The sequence below is a fragment of the Anastrepha obliqua genome, chromosome 2 (genome assembly GCF_027943255.1).
Source record: "Anastrepha obliqua isolate idAnaObli1 chromosome 2, idAnaObli1_1.0, whole genome shotgun sequence".
Taxonomy (NCBI): Eukaryota; Metazoa; Arthropoda; class Insecta; order Diptera; family Tephritidae; genus Anastrepha; species Anastrepha obliqua.
The window spans coordinates 102,026,908-102,043,581 of record NC_072893.1 but is presented as its reverse complement, the minus strand read 5'-3'; the positions used below and the strand labels follow the sequence as shown (position 1 = coordinate 102,043,581).

Below are 16,674 nucleotides of genomic sequence, written 5' to 3'. Positions count from 1 at the left end.
TGATTCTTTTTTGGAAATCTATAGACAATATTTCTCGCAAGAGTTTATCAATGACGTAAACTATGCCCCTAAAAAAGTTTGCTTTAATTGCTATTCAATTCTTATGCAATGGAAAAGTGAAAAGAAGAAGGCTATGCCTTTTGGTGTACCAATTATTTGGTCAGATAATAGCCCACATCAAGAAGAAAATTGCTATGGATGTACCAACTACAATAAAACTTTGAATAGAAGGAAAACAAAGAATAAAACTTATGTAGCAGTGTCAAGTGTCCAATTACCATTACCGCACTCAGAATTCGTTCCAGTACCAACATACCGAAGTACTGATCTTCAAACAGGTATCAGTACTACAACCACCCCTGCCACACCCATGGATTTCTCCTCAGAATTCAACCCTGGTGAAGGTACATCAAATAAAACATCAAAGGACCCAATCCTAATAACACAAAACCAATTGGATGGAATTGTTGCAAATTTGTGTTTGACTCAGAAAAAATCAGAACGACTGGCGTCATTTTTGAAAGGAAATAATTTGCTGACGAAAGGTACAAAAGTAACAGCATATCAAAAACGCCAAAAAGAGTTACAAAAGTTCTTCAATGTCAATGATGCAAAAAATTTCGCTTATTGCAACGATATTGAAAAGTTAATGGAGGCGATAGGGTTAACCTATAAAAAAGATGATTGGCGTCTCTTTATCGATAGTTCACTAATCAGCTTAAAAGTTGTGCTTTTGCACAAGACAAATAGAATGCCTTCTGTTCCGATTGCGTATAGCACTGACACTAGTGAAACTTTCGATAAATTGAAAGACATTCTGGAAGTAGTCGAATATAACGAACACCAATGGCGCATTTGCTGCGACCTCAAAGTAGTTTCCTTGATTACAGGCTTAACAGCATCTGGCCGTCCAAAATATCCGTGTTTTTTGTGCGATTGGGATTCACGATACGGAGAAGGTATTAAAGGAAGAAACCAGTACAAACAACATAACTGGAGTAGTCGAATTGGGCGAAAATGGCCTAATGACAATAGGCTACACGAAAGTCTTGTTCCTGAAATGAAAATTTTGTTGCCGTTGCTCCACATTAAACTTGGCATTGCTAAAAATTTTTTGAAATGTATCGCAAAAAGACCAGCAGTATTCAACCGCTTGAAAGATATTTTCCCAAGACTAAGTAAGGCCAAAATTCAGGAAGGGGTTGTTAATGGTCCCGACATACGGAAACTAATGAGTCGTCAAGATTTTGAGCAAGTTCTGACAGACCGAGAATTAAATGGATGGCTCGCATTGAAAGCAGTCATCAAAGGACTTTTGGGTAAAGAACGTGAAGAAAACTACAGGCAATCTGTTGCAAACATGTTGGCAGCTTTCGCTGAAATTGGGGTTAATATGTCATACAAAATTCATCTCTTGCATCAGCATCTTGAAAAACTCGCTCAACAGTTGCCAACTGAATCTGATGAGCAAGGCGAACGTCATCACCAAACTGCGCTTCCATTTGAAATAAGGTAACTATAGAGTGTGCATATTTTGAATTCCTAGATTTTTCTAATATCTTGGTCAGAGTGCACAATTTAAACATGTTAACGATTGAAAACTATTTTCGTTTCAGGTACAGAGGAAAGAAATCTCCAGATGCGATACTCGCTGAAATTTGTTGGTGGTATAAAAACACCTTTGAAGAAGAGGAAGACGAGGAAACAGAGGAAGAAGGGGAAGACACAGATGAAAATCCAGAATATCTGTTGGACGAAATAATCGATCTCTCTGATGATGATGACGATGACCAAGACATTAGAGAGAGCAGTGATGTTGATCCACAGCCGCCTGCTAAACGGCAGCTGGCCAAATTATTAATTTAATTTATTTTATTTTTCTACTTAAAACTTTTCATTATTAACATTTCAAAATTATATTTTTTTCCATATTTTTATATTTTCTTTTTCTATGTTTCTTCAAAACCAACACTGAACAAAATTGGTAAATAAAAAATGAGAAATAAATTAATATTAAGCTCAAAAAACGCAAGTTTTGTATTATGACTGTATGCCTAAAGCGCAAATTGTCGACTAAGACAATTTTTTTTCAAATTACATTTATTTAAGAAACTGAGAAGCATATTATAGACCACACAAAATGTAAAAAAGACTTAGTTTTGTTGAAAATATTTTCAAAAAACATGAAAAAAAAATAATTTTTCCAACATTTTGCCTCATAAGTACCATAAAAATTTTCGAAATCAATTTTTTCAAAAATTGTAATTATTGCACAGGTCTCTAGCAATAATTTGGCTTTTACAGATTGAAAAAATATCAATTAGTCGACGAGTTATAGCCAAAAAACCATATAAACAATATACTGAAAATCGGCATTTGACTGCAAACTTCGAAGGCCGATTAAAAAAAAATTCGAACTAACATAAACAAACGCCGCGATACGGGTCTTCTAATTTCGCCTCTATTTTCACCCGCCACTCTCAGAATGGACCTAACTTTTGCTAACCTGAATTTGTTCCACAGTGTAATTGGCGCGCACACTTCTGTTAGGTGTTTGACCGAGCTCCTCCTCCTATTTGTGGTGTGCGTCTTGATGTTGTTCCACAAATGGAGGGACCTACAGTTTCAAGCCGACTCCGAATGGCAGATAATTTAAGAGGAGCTTTTTCATGGCAGAAATACACTCGGAGGTTGCCATTGCCTGCCGAGGGGCGACCGCTATTAGAAAAATGTATTTTCTTTTACTCTGCTTTTATTTTTATTTTTTATCTAAATATTTATATACCCTTTAAGTCATGTGAATAAATAAGAGTCAGGACAAAAACGAAGTCAAAGATAAATAAGGAGTGCTATTTTTTGCTAATGAGGTCGAACAATTCAATTTATTTTCTATGTCAAAAGTCATTCTTGACAAACTGTATGTATATACATTAGGGCGGGTCGATTTAAAAATCGCTCATTGCTCTGTGAAAATCGTATTCTAGGGATCAAAATAAGAAACTTTGCCGAAGAAACCATACCTCTAAAACGAATTCTGATGTCCCCCAATTTGGTTCGAACGAAAAATCCCACTTTGACCCATTTAGAGTGCTCCAATCGAGTCCAAATGTATGACCGACTCCCACTAACTTTGGACGGCCGATCCACCCATGCCAGCGGCATACCCCCTGCAACTCCCCTGGGGGGTTCCCCATACAATCATTTCAAAATATCACCATTTTTGGCCTTTACATGAGAAAAGAAACTAAAAAGTTCGACCCAAATTGGGGGGCATCAGAATTCGTTTTAGAGGTATGGTTCCTTCGGCAAAGTTTCTTATTTTGATCCCTAGAATATGATTTTTACAGAGCAATGGGCGATTTTTTTGCCTCCCCACAAATCGACACGGCCTAATATATATGTATATATAATTGGCGCGTACACCCTTTTTGGGTGTTTGGCCGAGCTCCTCCTCCTATTTGTGACATGTGTCTTGATGTTGTTCCACAAATGGAGGGACCTACAGTTTCAAGCCTACTCCGAACGGCAGATATGTTTTATGAGGAGCTTTTTCATGGCAGAAATACACTCGGAGGTTTGCCATTGCCTGCCGGGACGACCGCTAATTTTGCTGTTTCACCGAGATTCGAACCTACGTTCTCTCTGTGAATTCACGTACCAACGCATTCGGCTACGGCGGCCGATATAATAAATAATAATAAAGTTTATTTCAAACCATAAAATTTAGCTTTTCTTATCGAACCGAAAAATTTATTGATTAACCTAATATAAGCCGATAGATATCACCCTTAACGAAGAAAGAGAAGGTTATAGTGGGGGTGTAACTGGTTTCCTTGGCAGATAAGGCTGCAATCTAATGATACGAATAAGAATAGGATGGAATACCACAGTTTTTTTAAGTTTGGAAACAGGACAAGCTGTCAGTGCAGTGGATGTACTTTAAGAATTGCAGTGGGCTCTAATTTTCTACCTCTGCAGCGAAGGTGATGTGGGTTGCTTTTGAAACGTCTGTGAGAATAGGTTGGGGCTAAATGGTTTGAGCAGCTGCTTCCAAGAACCGAATTTTTATACCATGCTAGGATTGAATTTACATAGACGAACCAGATCATTAATGTACGACGCTTCATTTCATTAATTAGCCACGGCAGGTTTTAAATACGATAACGTAGATATATTTTAGGAGGCACCACATAGTCTTTTATGTACATTTCGAATTTATAAATGGATGAGGGAATCTTCAGTGAACGTTTGTGAGACAGTACTGGGAATGGAGTGAGGTCAAAGTACTTTTGAGGGCAAATTGGAGCTGAGAGTTATTCCATCTGATTTTTGTTTCAAATTTTTTATTTTATTACAAATGGCTCTACGTACAACAAAATATCCTCGAGCAGATAGATTTAGAATAGCCAAGGAATTTCCTCTCCGAAGTTCAGCTTTATTCAATAAGCTTCGACTGGTATCTTTATTTGAAAAAAAAAGAAATAGTTTTATCCTTCTAAACTTCCCCAATACGATGACTGCAGCAGCACGTTTTAATGCAGCAAGAAATTCATAAGAGTTTGTGCAATTAAATTCGATTCGACTAATAGTGATTAAGGGTATACTGTAGTTGATACACAATGAAAACGCCTTACAATACTCAACTAGAGGCAAATTTGGCAAGAGAAAGCGGAGGAGGAGAGGTTACTCTAACCTCCCAGTTCGTAGAATATTGACTGTGTATGTATGTATATTGTACACACCAATGCACACCTGAATACTTACAAAGGGCGTTAACTACCTGCATGTCGAACGCTTTTCCAGATCAAAATACAAATTCATAATACTCGATTATATGTATATATAACATATGTATGTATAGAATTATATGCGCATATCTGTTCTCGCATTCGAAGATACCTTAGTAGTAGCATTTGTTCAAGCATAAATGAGTTTGCACGAGTTACATTCGGTTTAGTTCCGCCTCGTTTAAGATAACATTTTTCATTAGCAGAGGGTTTGCCATGTTAATGCTCAGAACAGAATAAATGCCATTCGATTTTCACGTTTGCTCAGAAGCTGGCTGATTTTGAATAGGAAGCCGTTGTTCATTTATCTCTATGATGGTAGAGGGTGTATCAATAAGTCCGCTTACCTTAAACCCAGAGCCATTTTTTATGTCGATCCTTGATAGTTTCCCTTCTTCTTCTCTAGCGCCATGTTAGTTGTCTTACAAATAGTGTTTTCTGTTTTGCTTTTGATTTGTAGTACCAAATTATTTAAAAAAAAATCCGTCTTTTTAATGTGGGAAAAATAAAACAAAACAAGGCCAAACATATCAGTTTAAATATTTTCAAAAATACTTTTCATCATAAAAAAGATTTCAGAAAACCATTTTCTGTTGCTTCCATGAATATTGCAGCACGTGGAATAGATGTCAGGCTACAGTTATAAGACAAAATATTTTAAATTTCCTGCTCTGCTGTGTTTACGGGAAGCTTGTGAAGTAATTGCACAACAATTGCCAAGGGAATTGTTTGCGGCGAAGTAAATATAGGCCCAGAGCCCGCTTTGCCACTCCCTTCTGCGGCCATCAAAGCCACGGCTAGCAAATGGGTAACTACCAGCCACAAGCGAGCTTGGCAGGCTGAGAGAGGCTGCAGATGGACTAAACTGATGCTACCTGTCATGTCCGATCGACTGTCGCAAACCCTTCTGTCATTAAGCAGAGGGGAGTGCAGACGGCTGGTTGGGCTGATGACGGGCCGATTTCTGTGGGCAAAGCACATAGAAAGGTTGGGCATCTCAGACAGTGTACTCTGCCCAGCTTGTGAAGAGGAGGATGAGACGGCGGACCACTTCCAGTGTGTCTGCCCCGCTTTCGCTCGAAGTAGGTTTGAGGTCTTTGGCACTGATGTGTTAAGAAGCGACCATCTTGGCTCCTTGGCACCGCAAGATCTACTCAGATTTCTTCGGAGATCGGGTAGATTTAAAGAAAATTAAAAGGGAATCCAAGTGTAGTTCAATGGACTTAATTAATGTCTAAGTGCTGCACTTGCTAGTTTTCCCGACAAAAAAAAAAAATATAGCAAATGACTTTTAGCTTTGAGAGGGGAGGGGAAAAAAATTTAAAAACCGACCACTCTGCCAATCTCCGTCCGATATGAGTTCTACTGTTCTAGAAGCTTCACCAGGACGGCGACGTCTGACATGCCTAGAGTAAGTGTAACCCCACTAATTAACCCTTCTTTGCATGATTTTTTCTATTTTTTTTTAAATATTTAAAAAAACTCCTAGTGTAAATAAAAATATGTATTATGTAAAAAACAATATGATGGAAATTTACATCATCATGCATTGTCACATATTTAGCTCAGTACTAAATAAATAAAAAATATAGTTTACTCAATCTTCTTTATCCTTTATGATAATTTCAAAAACCATTTTTATTCTTATTTAAGCACAAATTGACGCCAAATTTATTACACGAAATTGTGGAATAGCCTTTATATTTGGGAAATTTGCACCGGAGTGACCCACCTACTTTTGGCCAATGTTCAGCACCATCATTTCTTATGCCTTTTGGAGGTGGTGGAGCTGGAGAACCTTTTCCTTTTTTTGATTGTAATTCTTCTTCTAGTACACTGGTACCAGGACGCCCTCTTTTAGCTTCTTTGGTGGTTCCTCTGTTGCATAGCACAAAGGCCAATTCTTTTCTGAATTGGCCCAATGTAAGCAGTCTCTTTTTAGGTTCACCTCTTTCTTGAGCATATTTTGTATACACAATCCAAGAGTTTATAATAGCTAGATAAAATTGATGAAAAAAATATGCAAATACCACTTTTTAGACCTCAATTTTATATGATTTCTGCCCAAAAAGCTATCCATGAGATATACTCCTCCCATATACTTATTGTACTCTTGGACAGTAAACGGGCAAGTAATATCAATTTTTCCTTTTGTTATCCTGTCAAATCTATTGACTTTAGTTACAGGCAATGCTCCAGAATAAGAGATAACAGGGTTACTATCTTATTATCTTTCCAAGCGACGCAATTCAAATCTATACCATCATGCACAGATACTCTTTCCTTAAAACTACCTCTGGGCACAGATTTTTTCATGAAATTTTTCTTCTCTGGAAGTTTATTATTTGGTAGCCTATTTTGTTGCACAGTTTCCACTGAATTCCTGATTTAGCTAAAAAAACTACCAATGGCAAAGAGGTATACAAATTATCATGTATATGATGTGGTTTTGCTTTCTTGGCACTCCTCGAAGCAAACGAACTACAACATTTCCTGTTGCACCAAGCTCTGGTTCATCTGGGAGTTTCTCTGTATTCTCTTGTCCAGAATATACCTCAAACTTGTGGGCATATTCCATCAAATCACAGAGAACATATAATTTGAAGCCCCATTTATGGGGCTTCTTAGGCAAATACTGTTTTAAAAAATGTCCTATTTTGGTAGAACATATCTGCTCATCCACAGAAAGTCTTTGATTCATTGGCACTGTGGCAAACCTCTCATTGAGATGCTTGATAACAGGGTGGATTTCATAAAGCTTGTCATGTTCTGGATGACCTATAGGCTTGTGAAGATCATTGTTATTAAAATGTGATGATAACTTTATTTTCTCAAACTTGTTCAGTGGCATTGTTGAAGAAATGGGTTCATATCCAAACTTTGGCGACCAGTATGATCTTGTGCTAGGAAATTTGATTACTTTGATTATGTATAATAATATACCAAAGAACTTAAACAAATCATATTCTGTAAATGTTATAGATGAACTGGTATTACTCTGTATTATATATTAATTTGTCTCCTCTACTAATATTTTGATAAAATCTTCAGTGATAAAATGGTTAAAACAATGACAAGGAGTTTCTAAGTGTGGTAGACCACCTGAAGCAGTAGAACTCCCCAAGAAAGTAATTTTATCTGTGTTATACACCAGATTCCTTTTTTCCAAATCGAGCTTCTTTTGTCAAATGGAAAACTGGATGAAGACTGCAAATTGGATGAAGTTGATGGGTGAGAGGGTTCTTGATATTCTGGTTCTACAAGAGGAGGATCAATGTCAGCAGCTTCATCCACATCATCATCATCATCGTTCGCCTCCTGCAACACTCTTATAATCAAGGCCATCTTCTGAGAGCCAACCGCCTTCTAACTTACTAAGATAATCTTCAATATCTCTTTCATTCAAGTTGCCTTAAAAAACAACATAAAGTAAACGTTTACAAAAAAATGTTTGCCATACATTACAAGTGAAGTTACTGCATAGTGATGTAAATTTCCATCACATAATTTTGAGAAATTTAATCACAGTGTTTTGATATAAATTGTACATGAAAACAAACCTCTTTTCCACTCATTTTCACTTTTATTGTATTTTATATCTCTGTTTATTTCCATAAAACAATTTAAAATCTCGCTCCTTTCTTCCATTCACAACAAACAGCGAAATGACAAGTTCTAGGCCTGGTAATTCACAGTGACGCTTGCTATTTTTTGACAATTGCGTTTTGTTGTACGCAATAGTCGCTTAAAAAGTTGCCATCAACAACAAATTTACAGTACAAGGGTTTTGAGTACCTTTTTTTGTTGACTAAATATTGTGAATGAAATTTCCATCATCATGCAAAGAAGGGTTAAGTTGAGGTACTTTGTCTCGAAAAAATTGTCATGATTAGTACTCTAAAAGATATCGCCACCATTTTCCTTATATCGAGTAAATCAGTCAATCTCGACTATTTATTAGTATACATTGTTTGATTGTTGAATATAAGGATACGTTTTATGCCATGGTATTCTAAAAATTACTGCATGCTGGTGTCGATCCTACAGTGTTAATGTTTGACAGCTCTAAGGAAGTTTAATTATTGAGAATTATGTATGCGAATGGACGATATAGAGAAACGTAGGGCAATTCACTACCGAAATTCGAAAACAATGGACACTGGCCACCAAAGCCATATGATCTGACACTGTTCAAAGTAATTTTATAGTTCTTTGAAAGTAAAAGTGTATACCATTCACCCAAAAATAGTTCCTGAACTGAAGGACGACATTCGGCGCGGCCTTAGTGACCTTAATCCGGCACTATTTCATTTCATTTATTCCATTTAAAACTATTAGTCTATGATCCAAAGTCCCCTCTATGCTAAATATCATGGAAACTTTATTCGAAAGGACCCACGTAATTGCTTACTATCACTCAAATAATATACGTCAGTATTTAATCGCGCAATGTGGGAAATGTATTTCTTACAGAACGGCCACTTTCTTAAACCATTTTCATTATTAAGTTTGGCTGTCTGGGGTCCTAGGATTTTTGTGTTTGAGATAATTGATTGATAATTGATTGATAATGAAGAGCTATCAATATTACACTGTGGTATATAGAAATTAATTATTTTCAAAAGAAATGAGCAATCAATAGTGTCACTGAAGATTTTATAAATACATACAATAAATGAAAACGAGTGGACTGATCTTCTTAATTTCAAAGACTTTAAGTTCAATTCCGTTTATGCAGGTTTTATGACTTTGTCTCAAATTAAAAGAGACGTATCCAAATTATAACGAGCCAAAGATCTATGTAATAAAATATTATATACGTACATATATAGTATACGGGTCAGTGAATTTGGGGTCATTTCACCCGACAAACCCTGATACCGATTAATATCTCGAAATAATACGACTTCTATGCTTCCCATGCGATATGAAATATTCTAAACTTCACTCCAGTGGTTTCCATTACTGATCTACAAATATATAGAATTGAGGCATAACATATAATATAAAATCTTGATATTATCGCAGATTTATTCCATTTGCTCATATGAACGCATTCAAAGCTCACATTTCCTACCCGGTGTCCATTTCTGCGAGAATTAAATTCTGAGCTATTAAAAACCAAAAAATGTTAACCCTAGCAACGCACGAAGGGTCACATACTAGTCATAGCATAACAACAATACATCAATCGTTGTACACAAAGAAGCTATTCGAATAAATCTTCTTCTACAACGTCCTCATATCTGCTCATTTATCCATATTCAATTCTAGAATGCATTAATTTCCCGTTTTTTATTTATCTAATAACACCGCGTTACACACATTATGTCCTATGAACCAAATATACTTTTTCAGATAGGGGATAAAAAATAAAAATACACGTGTATCGACGATTTTCATGTACACGTCAAAATTTTTTTTTGTATGTTATAACTTTAAACGAGCAATTCTTATACGCATATCTGTATAGCCACACGATCTCAGGATTAGCTTAATGGATTTGAATGAAATTGGGCACACAGATAGTGTATCACATTTCTAGACTTTTCACTTAGGTGTTGCCACTGACAATGTTTCACAGGGTTGCCACCTGTTCGAAGCTTAAAAAAAAAGATTGCACGAATGCCGATGTGGGTATCAAAAGAAAGGTATTTCACTCCGCATTACAATAGAGATATAAAACCCCGAATTTTTTTATTAATTTTATTATATTAAAATTAAAAATTGTTACATTAGAAATTTTAATGCTTTTAAAGAAACTTAGGCCTTTTATTTTTGCGTTTGTAAGCATTTGTGTCAGTATCGCGACTTTTTCTTTTAAAGCGCTTTTCAATAGCCGCAATGTCCTGATGGAACCTTTCGCCATGTTCATCGCTACAAGCTCCTAAATCACCAGGGAAACAATCTAAATGATTGTGAAGGAAATGGATCTTTAGCGACATTAATATGCCCAATATTTTTATAATTGTCAGCTCGTTTGTTGCCAAGAAACTGCTCAATAACGGAAACTGTGCCTTTCCATGCACGTTGTTCGATAGCATTCAAATTTGCTGAAAATTCATAGCTTGCAACTATTTTTTTATATGCGGACCACTGAAAACACCTTAAATTATACACATCATTAAAAAAATAAAGTAACTAAAAGCCTTCGTAAAAAAATACCTGCATGAATCTTTGCGCCGCTCAGTTTCGGAAAAATATTCCACAAACTTGCAATCGCCTCGCCCTCACGATCCAGTTTTTCAACAAAATTTGATACAACACCGAGCTTAATGGTGCTACGAGTACTATTGGTTCTCCATCCCTTAATTCGGGAACATCATCAAAAATCTCCATTGAAGCCGCTATACCTACGTTCTTCTGGTGAGTACAGAACCGCAGGAAAAACCGATTCTACATTAGCGTAGGGAATTTTGTTGCGGCGAAAGTATTGATACCCATTAGTTTGAGTAAAAGTTACGCAAAAGTAGCACAGTTCACTGCAATGCTCCGTCCGTGGTAGCCAAATTGTTGGTACAGAGTACTTTATTGTTGACCTTCCGTCAGTAAACTTTCTACAGCAATAGTCGCACACGACTTCCGGAGTATACCACAAGTAAGGAACACAAGCAGTCTTGAATATTTTCTGAAACGAATTAACTACTGTTTTCGTAATATTTTTAAAATTTTTACTTGGTGCGAATAAGCCACAAACGTAACAAAAGTTATTTCGAGTCGGGCACTGCATTTTTCGTAAGATGAAATATACAGAAAGACGTTTTCGCGCAACAGAACTTAAAACAATTGTCAAAGTATACGTCTCCTAGTATCGCAACTGTCAGATGATCGGAACTTCCGGAACTGTAACAAACACACAAACGGCACAGAGTGTGTTGTATGAAACAATAAATTAAAGGTTAATAAGTTGTTTAAAAATTTGGAGTCCCTTCAAGTTATGCCGAAAATTTAGAACAAAAAAATTTTTTTTTTTAGAAAAAAAAAAAATTCAAGAAAATCTGAGAATTGATAAAATTATAATTTTTTTAATTTTATATTACATAATAAAAACATTTCCACGAATCTACCTTTAGAAATTCAGCGCGATTGGATCACGGAAAAAGGGTTAAAAAGTGATCCAAAGTTTTTCACACAGGCGGACTACGAGCTCTATATTTTATACATAAAAAAAAATTCTGACGTGTACATGAAAATCGCCGATACACGTGTATTTTTATTTTTTCTCCCCTTTCCGAAAAAGTATATTTGGTTCATAGGACAGAAAAAAAGTTCGATTCTGCAACGCAGTGTAGTATAGAGGACATGACACCCACCATGAAATTAGGCATTCTAGACCTCTAACTTCAGTTTCCTTTCGCTGAGTAGGCCCCAATTATGGGTGATTTTTTAGGTATTATATTTTTAAACAGTTGGTTTAAACAGCTAACGCACGTTTCGTGTTTTGTTTCACTGTCAAACATCTTCAGTTTGGCCTATAATTTAACCATGAATCATCTTATAAACGAACAACGCTTTCAAATCATTGAATTTTATTATAAAAATGCGTGTTCTGATAAGAAAGTTTATCGCGCGCTTCTTCCATTTTTTGGTCAGTTTAATCGATACACTGAACCGGCTATTCGAGCTCGTGTGACTAAATTTAGAACCAAATTTACATTATTGAACATCAAACCACCAATACGCTTACGTAGAGTGCGAGCTGAAGAAAATATCGCAGCTGTATCGGCCAGTGTTAATGATGACCATCAATTATCGATTCGTCGCCGTTCGCAGCAATTGGGCCTCTGTTACTCAACAACGTGGAGAATTTTGCGAAAGGATTTAGGTGTGAAGCCTTTCAAAATACGAATACAGCTGCTGCAAGAATTGAAGTCGAACGACCTACCGCAATGCAGAATTTTTGGTGAATGGGCTCTTGGAAAGTTGGCCGAAGATCCACTTTTTTATCGAAAAATTGCGTTCAGCGACGAAGCTCATTTTTGGATCAATGGGTACGTAAATAAGCAGAATTGTCGACTTTGGAGTGAAGATCAGTCAGAAGAATTGCAATAGCTACCAATGAATCTAGAAAAGGTCACAGTTTGGTGCGGTTTATGAGCTGGAGGTATCATTGGACCGTACTTCTTCAAAGATGCTGCGAATCGTAACGTAACTGTGAATTGTGAGCGCTACCGTGAAATGATATCCAACTATTTTTACCCAAAATGCAAGAGCTTGACTTGCATGACTTGTGGTTTCAGCAAGACTGTGCCACATGCCACACAGCACGCGTAACAATGGACTTGTTGAGAGACGAGTTCGGTGAACATTGTATTTCACGTTCGGGACCTGTCAATTGGCCACCCAGATCGTGCGATATAATGCCTTTAGATTATTCTTTGTGGGGCTATGTTAAAGCTCATGTCGATTGAGACAAGCCTGCTTCAATTAACGCATTGGAAGACAACATTAAAGCAAAGAAACATTGGAAAGAGTATGCCAAAATTGGACTAAGCGGATGGACCATTTGAAGCGCAGTCGCGGTCAACATTTGCATGAAATAATCTTGAAACATTAAATTATATGGACTGTACTATCGATTTAAATAAAAATTGCATGCATTTTTCTGAATTTTACGTGTGTTTTTTTGAAAAGCTTTCCTATAGCTCTTAAAAAATCACCCTTTATAATATTTACGTCAGAACTCTACATATGTATAAACATACATATGTGAAGCTCATTGTCTTGGAATAGAAAGTGCTGGCATTTTACAGATTTATTCAAGCTGTTCACATAAAAGTGAAAGTTTTGCATTCTCATAGCACAACATTTTCCCATCCATGTTAGAGAATAGCTTTGCTACTTCTACTTGTACTTTTATTAGAAGAAGGACGAACTTTAAATGCAAAAACCAGTTTCCAACAATTCAACAACAAAAACTTCGTATCGTGGCAACGCACGCCGGGTATGGCTAGTAATTAAGTAAATATATTTACCAAAAATTCTATTCATTTAGTTTTCATTTTTGTTGACAAATGCTATGTTTTGTGGCGAATGCTACCGAGACTGTTATTTAGTGTAGTTGAATAGAATTGTACAGTCGAGTTGCGTCGAGTTATGCAGTAAAGACTGTTTTTAGAGGCTTACATCGAAAAAAACACAGAAAAAATTAATATCCATGAAATTGGCTTTATTTGACAAATAATTTTATGGCATCAATATTTGTATGGAGCGACTCCAAGCTAAGGGATTCTAGTATTTTCAATATGGTCTTTAATTTTTGTGAAAATTTGTGTATTTTCAGGGTTGAGTATAATAAGATGTAAACTGAAAAAATTTTATTATTTTGTTAACAAATTTTACGGAAAGTTTGTTTTGCCATTTGTCGTAAGCACCCACCCTACAGACTTTTTTTATTTCTTTTAATTATTAGCTGAGACTATAATACAAACAATAAGCTAATTACATTAGGAATTATTGTTGATTAGAAAACAGACTTTTGACATTTTCCAGATGTAAACAAATAACACAGGGTTATCGTATAGGATTTTTGTATGAGAGGAGAAATTTGTATTAATATTTAGGGGAACATGTAAGAACATACACAAAATTTTGAATTTTACTTATGATGATTAGCCTTCCATTAGGCGCGTGGATTATATACAGGGTTGGCCATCTTAAACTGACCCATGTGATTATTAAAAAAATATGGAAAAAGAAACATTTTTTTGTGTTTCATTGTGAAAAACATTTAATTTAGTTCAAGGAGATTCGTTTACATCACTTTTTGAATATGATATCGCGCAAGTGGTCGCCCTTAGCACGTAATTGGATATGTACAGGGTTGGCCATCTTAAACTGACCCATGTGATTATTAAAAAAATATGGAAAAATAAACATTTTTTTGTGTTTCATTGTGGAAAACATTTAATTTAGTTCAAGGAGATTCGTTTACATCACTTTTTGAATATGATATCGCGCAAGTGGTCGCCCTTAGCACGTATTTGGATATGTACAGGGTTGGCCATCTTAAACTGACCCATGTGATTATTAAAAAAATATGGAAAAGAAACATTTTTTGTGTTTCATTGTGAAAAACATTTAATTTAGTTCAAGGAGATTCGTTTACATCACTTTTTGAATATGATATCGCGCAAGTGGTCGCCCTTAGCTCGTATAGCGTAATGTGCCCGTTTTTCGGCGTTTTCCATAGTTTTGGCCAGCGTCTCGGCCGATATGGCGGCTATTTCCCGTCGGATATTGGCCTTAAGTGCGCTTAGTGTCTTTGGCTTGTTGACGTAAACCTTAGATTTCAAATTACAGTAAAAAGTTATAGGGTTACTCAATGGGTCAGTTTAATATGGCCAACCCTGTATGTAATCCACCCACCTTTAATCAGTAGCCAATTTAAACTTAGCTTGAAGATGTCAATTCCCGTTTCAATAGCTGTCTATAATAAGCAAAACGACTAATTTAGTACAAAATTGAAAGGATATACCCACGATTAGGCCGTTTGTTTGAAGTTAATTATGAGTGGACTACAACTGTAATCCACGCGCCTAATTACGTAACATTTTTTAACGAGTACACAATTTAAAAGTTTGTCTGTTGGAACACCTAGGTAAGTAAATATTATTCCAAAAATAGAATTATCTATAAATCTTAGTATTTTCATAATTAGAGACTTTTTACTGCAACAAATATTTCAGTACAGAAAATAGTATTTTTGTTTTATATAAAGATTTAAATGTCTGATGCAAAAAAATTCGTTTGGAACATAGCACAGATCCTCTTGTTTGGACGAAATGGTTAGATGAGCTTTCTAGCGAAGAGGAAGGTTCAATAGATGAAGCAGATGAAGACGAACTAGAGGATAATGTCGTAAAAAGTAGCGATAATCAAACAGACTCTAAAAAGAACCTTTTTGGCTGAAAAAGAAGCTATTATAGAGCCAGAAGCCTACGCAGAGACAAAACAACAAAATGGAAGAAAATTAGAGCTAATTTACAGGTACACATTCGTTCCCACAATATTATAAAACTTTTTCCTGGTCCAGGAAATTGATTGTATTCAACCTTTTCAATCTGACAATATTATTCAAAAGATAATTGATTCAACAAATGTATAGTATATATTGAAAAAATCAAAAACAAATTTGAAAGGGTCCCTTTCGCAAGATTAACTAACGAAAAAGAAATAAGTGCCTCTATGGGAATTCTATTTCTAATTGGAACCTTGAGAAGTTCTAGAAAAAATGCTCACAAAATATGGGATAACTCAAAAGGAAACGGTATGATGACATTAGAACAAGAAATGATAGGAGAGAAGCCGATAAATTTGCGCCCATCAGAGATGTACTTGACATATTCGTGGCTAATTTAAAAAAAAAAAGTTTATTGCAAGTGAATTTTTGACAATAGATGAGCAGTTATTGGCTTTAAGAGGGCCATGCTCCTTTAAACAGTATATACCTAGTAAGCCGGCTAAATATGGGCTAAAGATGTTTGCGTTAATCGATGCAAAGAAAAACAAAACCGCTATTCTGATTTCCTTAATGCATCATGATAATTCGATTGACCAAGGAAGTGTTGACAAGAAGTTACCCGAAATAATAACCTACTATAACAAAACGAAAATCGGCGTGGATTTGGTAGATCAGATGTGCGAAAAGTATAAACAATGCCGCGAGAACAATAAATCGATGGCCTACAACTTGGTAAATATATCTGCAATGAATGCTATTTGCGTTTATAAAGCTAAAAATCCGGAAAAAAAGTTTTAGGATCTGATTTTATTGAAATGAGTGCTTGGAAGCTAATAACACTTCAAATTGGAGAACGAGCAACCATTCCAAAACTTGTCAAAAGTAGTGGGGCGTCGAGCCTGGCACTTACTTGGTTTAGAAGAC

The 16,674-nt window shown here is 35.9% G+C and overlaps 1 protein-coding gene across 1 annotated transcript in view; it reads left to right on the top strand.

The window, feature by feature from the left end:
• LOC129238292 (piggyBac transposable element-derived protein 4-like) overlaps nt 1-15,698 on the top strand; it is a 35,924-nt gene extending 20,226 nt beyond the window's left edge. The window contains exon 3 of the mRNA XM_054873330.1: nt 15,548-15,698. Within this exon, the coding sequence (XP_054729305.1) occupies nt 15,548-15,698 (151 nt within the window). The remainder of the gene's footprint in view (nt 1-15,547) is intronic.
• The last annotated feature ends 976 nt before the right edge of the window (nt 15,699-16,674 follow it).